The following is a 10,000-nucleotide window of genomic DNA, read 5'->3' as shown; positions in this document are numbered from 1 at the left end:
CAAACACTTAAACATGGCTAACTACTAAACTATGCTAGACGTGAGGTCATGGATTCAGTCGCGGATAGACGGACACGTCCAGCCTTGGAGTCACATGGGTCACAGCTGAAAGGGGCACTTCTCACGTTTAATCCCCCAGGTCTTTATGATGATCTGATAGATCACTCTATAGCTCCAATCAACCCCCATTCTCCAGATGGCCAAAGGCCACACAAAAGTGCAAGTGTTTTGATTTGCGTATCATTGTGATAACGTTACTGCACTACCATGCAGTAATCCTGTCATATGTACATAATGGGTTGCTCTCAGACTCTGGCTACCGCACATGCCCATCTGTTGCGGTGGCAAATATAGGCCAAAGTGACGCTTTGTGTGTGATTGACCTAATTTCCGCCTCTATCTAGATCATTAGATTATGTGTTTAAGGCATTAAGAGCGGGAACGCATTATTACTTTAATCATTATTTTATGCTTTAAAAAAAATAGCAGATCTACAAGCTCACAGCGCGGCACCGAGTGCCGCGTTGCGACCTTGTAGATCTGCTATTTTTTGAAAAATCCTGAAAACGTCTTTGAATATTTTGACCCGGTTCTATAAATGTCTTCTAAATCCTTGAATGTCAAGGTTTCTACGGCAGTGGTGCTCAAACTTTTTCCAAGTCAAGGAGCCCCAAAATGATATGTATTTGGTCACGGACCCCCATCTCAAAATATTTAGTTCCAGGGACACCCAGAAGCAAATTTCTAGTTACAAATGTTCACTTTAAAAATACATATATTGAAAGATTTGCAAAGATTTTCACGACTTTTCAGGGAGCCATAAAAAGATATGTATTTGGTCACGGACCCCCATCTCAAAATATTTAGTTCCAGGGACGCCCAGAAGCAAATTTGTAGTTACAATTTGTAACTACAAATGTTCGCTTTGAAAATACATATATTCAAAGATTTGCAAAGATGTTCACGACTTTTCATGAATAGCAGTTGTAGATCTGCTATTTTTCAATAGCTAAAGTACAAGATAACACCAGTTCTTAATGGGTTAATGTTTCATGTGGCGAACCGTCAAGAGCCACACGCCACCAGGACTTCTCTTTGTCCCACAAACCGGGGTCAACGATATTATTCACGTCCAATGGGGAAATCCACAGAATGACGGGACACAGCCGGAAGGTGGAACCCATCCGCTCGCTCAATTCTGTGTCCCTTCAACCCCCCCACCCCTTCTCCTTCAAAGTCCCAGAATAACGACCTCCCTTCTTATACTAAAAAATGAAACCAAGTCCGGTGGGGGTGGACCGTAGAGTTAGAACATGTCTAGAGCAGGGGTTCCCAAACTTTTTTGTCTCAGGGCACCCCATAAATATTTTTCTTAATCCGAGGCACCCCAACATTATAATTTTCACTCCCAGCACTTTATGTTTATAGCATATCGTCGTTGTCGGGTGGAAACCTATGTCCAAAACCGTTCGTTTTGTATTTATCATCTATAAAATGTACTAAACTAGTGGAAACGGTAGGTTCCGTACGGAACCATTGTTTACTTAGATATGGAAGGATGACCTCCCACTTGGGTAATGACGCCCCCTGGCGATCATTCAGAGAAACTACTTCAGCTCCCGTACTAACGTAGGTAGGAAGGGCCTGTCACTCAAACCGGAGTGACCCGCCTCCAGGCTATATAAGCCCCCGGAGGCGGAAGTAACATCCTCTTAATACCACTCTCTGCCACATTCAGTGAAACAGAGGGGCATTACGTGGGAGGTCATCCTTCCATATCTAAGTAAACAATGGTTCCGTACGGAACCTACCGTTTACTGTCAATATTCCAGGATGACCTCCCACTTGGGATTCTTAAACTCCCCTCTAAGCCACAACCTACTCTCATACCCCCACACACCCCTCATACGGGTGAGCACAGCCCAAACGGGCGTGACCCATCACCCAGAAGGTCCCAGGCCCACCGGACCTGGGTGTGAAGGCATGAGAAATTAAGGAGAGACCCTGACAGACCGAAGTCCGCCTCATTCAACTAAATGAAAAGGACAAGTCCGCCTTATAAGTAAGACACACTATATAAGGAAAACACAGGGTCCCCCCCAAAATACCCCAGGTGGCTACATGCCCACCTGTGGGAGGGGAAGATCCGACTCCTCTATGACGTAGAGGAGGCAACTGCACCCAGAACCGAATGCGCTAGCGAAGAGGATTCGATATCCAGGTGATAGTAGGCTGCAAAGGTAGAAGGCGAAGACCAATTCGCCGAAACACAAATCTCCTGAACGGAGACTCCCTTTGCCAGTGCCCACGAAGTAGCCACACCTCTAGTGCTATGGGCTTTAAGTGCCGCCGGCACTTCCACACCCGCACTAGAGTAAGCCAGCCTAATAGCATCCACAATCCACCTCGAAAGAGTGGGTCTAGACACCGGCTTTCTGACAAGAACATTGCCCATTTCTACAAAGAGCTGAGAAGAAGCTCTAGAACCAGCAGTCCTGTCACAGTAGGCCTTCAATGCCCTGACAGGACAAAGGCAATTCAGCCGCTCATCCTCCGCCGAGACAAACGGAGGAGGATGAAAAGCCAGAAGAACAACAGGCTCCTTAGGAACCACCATGTTCTTAGGAACAAACTTAAGATGAGGCTTGAGCAACACCTTGAGATCATTGTTCATAAACTGCATGCACTCCGCAGACACCGAGAGAGCTTGCAGGTCACCAACTCTTTTAGCCGTGGCCAAAGCCAGCAAAAGAGCCGTCTTGAAACTCAAAAGTTTCAAAGGCATCCCTACAAGCGGCTCAAAGGGAGCCCGACATAGGCCCCCTAGAACCACCTGCAGATCCCAAACTGGGAACAAAGACCTAGTCACCGGCCTCAAACGTTCAACTCCTTGCATGAACTTGATGACCTCCGGGACTTTAGAAGGTGCCTTGCCCGCCACCCCCAGGTGACAGGCATTAATAGCCGCCAAATACCCCCTAAGGGTAGAAAATGCTAGACCACTTCTCAAGCGGTTCTGCATAAATTCCAGAATTTCCTGGGCTGACGCCACATGAGCCACCACAGGTGGAACACGCGACTCGCACCAGTCCTCAAAGGCATTCCACCTTCCATCATAAGACGCCCTCGTAGAGGGCGCCTTAGCACTCTGAATGGTATCAACCACTTCAGAAGAAAAACCGGCTGCCAGCAGGTTTAACCTTTCACGTGCCAAACCCACAGGTCTAGGACCTGCAGGCCTTGGTGGAAGATCTCCCCCCTGGCCTGACTCAACAGGTCCCTGCACTGAGGCAGCTGCCAACCCGGTTCGCAAAGGAGAGGGGCGATCGCCGATCTCCACGTGCCCTTGTAGGGAGCCACCAGGAGCATCTCCAGACCGAACCTCCTGACTCTCTCCAGAGTGGGTCGGATTAAGTCGAAGGGGGGAAACGCGTACAGTAGACCTCTCGGCCACGTGTGCGCTAAGGCGTCCAACCCCAAGGGAGGACTGCCCTTCACCGCGAAGAACAACGGACACTTCGTATTCTCCGCTGACGCAAACAGGTCCGCCACTGGCTGACCAAACTTGCGAAAAATCTGGCTCACCACCCTGGGGTGGAGAGACCAATCCTCGTAGCGAGGACCTCCCCTGGACAGGAGATCTGCTCCGCTGTTGAGGAGACCTGGGACGTGTGAGGCCCTGATCGACTTGAGGCGCGACAAGCACCAAACCGTCAATTCTCGAGCCAGACGGTCCAGTGGCAACGACGACAGGCCCCCCTGTTTGTTGACATAAAACATGGCCGTCGTATTGTCTGTCCTGACCAGGACGTGACAATGCAAAATCCAAGGCTCGAAATGCTTGAGCGCCAGGAGTATAGCCATCAACTCCAAATAGTTGATGTGACGACCCCTCATCTCCAGAGGCCAAAGCCCCTGCGCTGTGCGCCCCTCGAAAGTGGCTCCCCATCCACTGAGACTGGCGTCTGTCGTGATCGACTTGTGGGAAACCACCTCGCCAATCGAGACTCCGCTGGTGAGGAACCCCTCCACCAGCCACGGAGACAGGGCGATCGCGCAGGAAGGGGAAACCGTAACCTTCTTGTACTTCAAGGAGGGCGGGATCCCGAGGGATAACATCCATCTTTGAAAAGGTCTCATATGAAACCTGCCCAAACGCAACAGATGTACTGCGGAAGCCATCATTCCCGTCAGTACCATGCAACTCCTGTAAGTGACCTCCTGGCCCACTTGAAAGGAGTCGAAACATTCCCGAAACCTGTCCACCCTCTCCTCTGAGAGACGGGCCGACATGTCGGATGAGTCCAGAAGGACCCCAATGAATGTAAGACGACTTGCTGGAGTCAGCATGCTCTTGCCGTGGTTGACTATGAAACCTAAGGCCTTCAGGTGAGCCAAAACCACTTGTGTGTGACGCGCCACTTCGTGGGCGGAGCTCGCTGAAATCATCCAATCGTCGATGTACGTCGCCAACCTGACGCCCTGCCGTCTCAGCGGGGCGATGGCTGCTTCGGTCACTTTCACGAAAACCCTCGGGCTCAGTGACAGACCGAAAGGGAGTACTGTATACTCGTACAGGCGACCCTCGAAGGCGAACCGAAGGAATTTCCTGTGTGGGGGATAAATCTGGACGTGCTGATAAGCATCCTTCAGATCCACTGAACAGTGGAAATCCCCTTGCCTGACCGACCGTAACATGGTGGGTACTGTTAGCATCCTGAAAACGTACTTCTTCAGGTACACGTTTAGTGCCTTTAGGTCCAGGATGGGACGTAGCCCCCCCCCCTTTTTGGGCACCAGGAAATAACGGCTCCAAAATCCCATGCGGGATTGGGTCCTGTCCAGCTCCACTATAGCACCCTTGCTTAGCAATGAGCTGATCTCTTCTCTCAAAAGACTTGCTTTTAAACCACGTGCTCTGGTATGAATAACCCTGCTCGAAAGCGGGGGTATGTCTGCGAACTGTAACCTGTAACCCCTGGTTATCGTTCGAAATACCCAATGGCTCGGGTTGCATAACTTCCACTGGCGCGCACAGCGTGCTAGCGTGTTTTGAGCGAGAGAAACCCCACCACTGTGCTTCCGTGACGGCGGAGCTTTTTGGCGGCCGGACCGGAAGTGGGGAACCTGCGTATCCGTATCCGGAACGACCGGATGCGGAGCGCAAGGGTTCAATAGGCCGCATGGCGGAAACACCTTCTGGTTGTACCGCTTGACTAGCGGAGCTATTTTGCGGCGGGACCGGAAGTGGGGAACCTGCGTATCCGTATCCGGAACACCCGGATGCGGAGCGCAGGGGTTCAATAGGCCGCAAGGTGGGAACACCTTCCGATTGTACCGCTTGACTAGCGGAGCTCTTTTGCGGCCGGACCGGAAGCGGGGAGCTAGCGAATCCGTATCCGGTGAAACCGGAAGCGTTCGGTTTTGGCTCGATAGAGCGACAGGAAGAGCAAAGCGATTCGACTGATAAACAGACTCGCCCACAACTAAAGCATTCTCCCCTGACAGGAGAGGAACTTTTACGTTTAATACCTGCTCTAAGGCCTTTATGCTTGTCCCTTGACCCGGGCTCATAGTAGGCCGACAGAAATTCTGACTCAAGGTTAAATTCATAGCATCGCTCACGCGAGGGAAAATCCACTCGCGCGCATGAGGAACCATATAATTGTTTGACGTTAACATTACTGGTTGTTGATAAAACCTCTGACTGATTAAAGAGTCCTGACGGGACTCCATCATTCTTACAGGAGGCATGCATAAAGGATTCATATTGTCGACGCGAGGGATATCCCACTCGCGCGCTTGAGGAACCACATAATTGTTTGACATTAACATTACTGGTTTCTGATAAAACCTGTGATTGATTATCGAGTCCTGACAGGACTTCATCATTACTACAGGAGGCATGCACGATGGGGTCGTCTGTGCTAGTGCGAGAGAGTTGGACAGAGACAGACTTTGTTCTTTCAACATGTTTATTGCCGACACAGGAGGCATCAAAATTAACATTTTCATTTCCCCGACACGGGGTACCGAAAAACGCCCTCGTTTGGGGGGAGGGGGACCGAGAGACACCTCGGACCCCCGCCCCAGCACAATTCCCCTCTTCAGAGTGTCATTTGCGCTGTCCCCTACCGCGGCCACCGCGGTATGAAGACTGCTGCCTGCCATCCTTGGACGGGCGGCGCGGCTGAGCGCGCTCGGGAACCACAGCCTTGGTGCGGGGCCTGTCAGGCGCCCTGGCTGCAGAGGCTCCCCTGGAGGAAGACGAGTGCTTCTTAAAAGAAGCAGAGCGGCCCCTTTCCTTGGCGCGGGAGGAGCGGGACGTCCTCCTAGCTTGCTGCGGTTCATCCTGTGGCACTGTGGTGGACTCGACGATGTCCTTAGCCGCCTTGAAGAAGGTAACTCTACCCTGCAGCAGCTCCAAGCCCCCACCCATGAGGGTGGTGGGACTGTTCTCCATGTTTATGAGAGACTTGTACATCTCCCCGCGAGGACCTAGAGGCTTCTCGCCCACGTCCCTCTTAGGCTCGAGGTCGACATAGTCGAGCCAGCGGGCTCTCTCAGACTGGAGGTTGTAGTCCATGGACCTGCCCATCCACTTAACCGCATGCCAATTGACCTTCAGCATGATGTCAAATAGAGTGTTCAGTTCAGCTGTGTGCTCCCCCGTGGGCAGACCTTTGACCAGGTCCTTGGTGGAAGCGAGCAAGAGCTGGATCAGATTTAGGTCCTTAGCGGCCAGAGCAGCGGACCGGTAGGCGTTACGAGCCCTGTCCGACTGCAGCTTGTCCTCCAGGACAGTGAACCCCGGCGGGTTGGTGCCGACGGGGCCAACAAACGGCCCGTTTTTTAGCCGTGCCTACATCTTTGTACTGGGGTCTGACGGAACTCAGAAAAGATTGTGCCAACAGGTGGTCCAGGTTAGGGCAGGTGGACATGCCTGCCTCCGCACCGCCCACCAAATCCAGCACAGAAAAAGGCAGCTTCCTGGGGTCTTTATGTGTCTTCCATGAGGAATGGAGGGCCTTGGTGAAACCTTTCACCAGCGGCAGCCTGGAGAGGACATACGGGGCGGGAACCGAAGGCTCCTGCCCGGGCATTTCATCATCATCCTCTGCCTCTTCAGAGGGGAGAGGAGGTGGCAACTCCTCTCCAACTCTGGCCAGAGCTCTCATGTAGACTGTGAGATGATCCAGCATTTCTGCTGCAGAATCGACGTCCTCTGCTCCCGCTTCACTCGCTTGACTGGCGGGTGGAGGGGCAGTGGTGCCTGAGGAGGCCTGGGAGCTCCCTGCGGCGTCCAGTTGACGTGCTGGAGCCGTAGGGGCATTACCTTTCACAGTGACCGTGAGTCGAGAACCCTCGTCCTCGACGGAGTCCTCCTCCTCCTCGGCCGTGTATCCAGAGTATTCAGAACCAGAACCCTCGCTCTGACCGGAGCTCAGGTCCGACTCTCGCCTGAAGGTCTGGACTGTTTTGGTGATGCTCACGTCGAGGGGGACGTCCCCGACGGTCACATCCAAGCGTTTCTTTTTGGGCACCGCGCCCGAAGGGGAAAAGGCTACCGGAGATTTCGTCTGGGTGTTAGCCTTCTTGGTCGCCTTCTTAGCGGCGACTTCACCAGACCCGCCAGCTCCAGTGACAGTGGAGCTAGCTGCGGTCGGTTGCGCGGCAGGCGGTGTCTCATGTAGCACGGCGCCATCTTGACTTGGAATGGCGCGCTGGTTGTCAAGCGGATCTCCGGAAGGCAGCGCCGCACCTTGACCAACGGTGCGGGCCGCCTGGGGAAGGAAAGACTGGGCTGTGGGGTTGAGAGCAGTGGACCCACCTGGTGGAGCGCAGGCCCCGAGGCCTGCCCTGGCTAGGAAGAACCGGTGTATCAGTACATCGTGGTCGTAGGCCACGCAGCAGTCACAGAAAGGTCCTGCTCTCCCCTGAGGACTCAGTGCAGAGAAGGCGTGTGCAACGCCCATGCAGCCGACACAGAGATGGTGAAGATCCTGTCCGTCGATGAGTCCTGGACAGCCTGGACATTGCCTCGGCAGGAAGGCCAGAGGATCCATGGCGAAGCACTGTAGATAGAGTTAACCAGAAGCAGACGAGCTAACAAGCTAACGGCTAAGGCTAGGCCACGCTTGATTCGGGCAGGGCCTGAACAAGCGGTGAGCAGTGTAGCTAACGTTAACAATAGCAGACGAGCTAACAAGCTAACGGCTAATGCTATGCCACGCTTGCTTCGGCGGAGGCCTGAACAAGCAGTAATAATCCTTTGTTATAAAAGGAAATAACCGTCGATTTAGGACGGAACAAGAATAAGTATTCTTAAGTACGGGTTAATTCAACACTCGCCAGTGGGCGACTCCTAATGCCACCGCTTTAGGCTAATGCGCGAAGAATAATAATACAAAGGCTGAGTTTCAACTTATCTGAATGTGATATCGCAGAGAGTGAAAAAGAGGATGTTACTTCCGCCTCCGGGGGCTTATATAGCCTGGAGGCGGGTCACTCCGGTTTGAGTGACAGGCCCTTCCTACCTACGTTAGTACGGGAGCTGAAGTAGTTTCTCTGAATGATCGCCAGGGGGCGTCATTACCCAAGTGGGAGGTCATCCTGGAATATTGACAGTAAACAGCAGATCTACAAGCACACAACGCCTCGCATCGCGAGGCGTTGTGTGCTTGTTGATCGGCTGTTTTCACTAGTTTCGTGCGACAGTCTTGTATGATGAAGCAGGGCTTTGCTTTACCAAAAGACGTACACATTTGAAACTTGGAGATACGAGGTTTCTGCCCGACAGTGACAATATTTTAACGATTATGTTGCGAGGAAAACGTTGAGATAATAGCCATTTTGTTTAGAACTGACTGAAAATAACTTTGTACTTCAAGTTTAAAATGATACTAAATATTTTTTCAAGTGTCCAAATAAATTCCATTATCAAATTATCTCGCGGCACCCCTGGACTGCCGTCACGGCACCCCAGGTGCCCCGTCACCCACTTTGAAAACCCCTGGTCTAGAGGGCAGACTGTCCCTCACACGTCCACACGCGTAATAGCGTGTGTCGCGGCCTCGTTGTCACGTCCAGGGACGTGTTAACTGGTTACCATGGTGACCGACAGCAGCCACGTTGCCGCAGCCCGGGAGTGAGCGAAAAAACCCATGATTTCTCGCGGAATGCAACATCTGCGGACTTCCGCCGCCCATTGAGTTGTGTTCACCCTGGCTGCAGAAACATGGATATACTGTATCTCCAGTTCTTTTCCCATATCGCCCGTTTGGTCAAAAGGGCCTGTTTTCTATAGACCTTATTCACACCGCGGCCATCTTGGATCACATGACCACATGGGGTGGCACCCTGCATTACAAACCATTGTAAACAATGGAGCGATGGTCCCAAAATATGAGTTCTGTTCAACCAATTTCTTTTGACCAAATCGAAGATGACAACATCAACATCCCCAAAATGATCCAAAGATCTACAAGCACACAACGCCTTGCAGCGCGAGGCGTTGTGAGCTTGTAGATCGGCAATTTTCGGCAAAGACATTTGGTGTTGAGCGGAAAAAGAGCAGACTAAGTACAGAGTGAAATGTCAAGTTAAGTATTGATGGTTCAAGTGGTTAAATACGTATCTAAAAACACAAATTAACATGAATCCAAAATACACCGATGATTGTGCTGTCAAACAATGAAACTATATGGAATCTATGAACAGGTTGTGGGGGTCCCTGCTTCATCTCTCTCTCAACTGAGGGGTCCCTGGCCTGAAAACGTTGAAGACCCCTACTTTACACCAATGACCTGATCCCTGCACTGACGCAGATGAGATGATGGATTGTTAAATTCATGTGTGTTGGCCTCACTGAAGCCTCCAGGAATTAATACACCTCCTAGATCAACTGTGTACGTTTAAACCTTATAGTGTCACTCCTGATCCTCACCTCATTCTTCCTCTTCTTTTTGCTCTTTGCCCTCTTCTGTGTCTTCTGAAGGAG

At 51.7% G+C, this 10,000-nt stretch overlaps 1 protein-coding gene across 1 annotated transcript in view; it reads right to left on the bottom strand.

Annotated features, from left to right (window-relative positions):
- The window catches only part of ano2b (anoctamin 2b), a gene marked incomplete at both ends in the record, with an annotated part of 161,641 nt that overhangs the window by 92,509 nt on the left and 59,132 nt on the right, over window positions 1-10,000 (bottom strand). Inside the window, one exon of the mRNA XM_080754235.1 lies at window positions 9,947-10,000. This exon is cut by the window's right edge and continues 30 nt beyond it. Coding sequence (XP_080610361.1) covers window positions 9,947-10,000 — 54 coding nt within the window. The remainder of the gene's footprint in view (window positions 1-9,946) is intronic.

The sequence above is a fragment of the Nannobrachium achirus genome, assembly GCF_963921795.1.
Source record: "Nannobrachium achirus genome assembly, chromosome: 23".
Classification (NCBI taxonomy): Eukaryota; Metazoa; Chordata; class Actinopteri; order Myctophiformes; family Myctophidae; genus Nannobrachium; species Nannobrachium achirus.
This window is presented reverse-complemented; position numbering and strand designations above follow the sequence as displayed.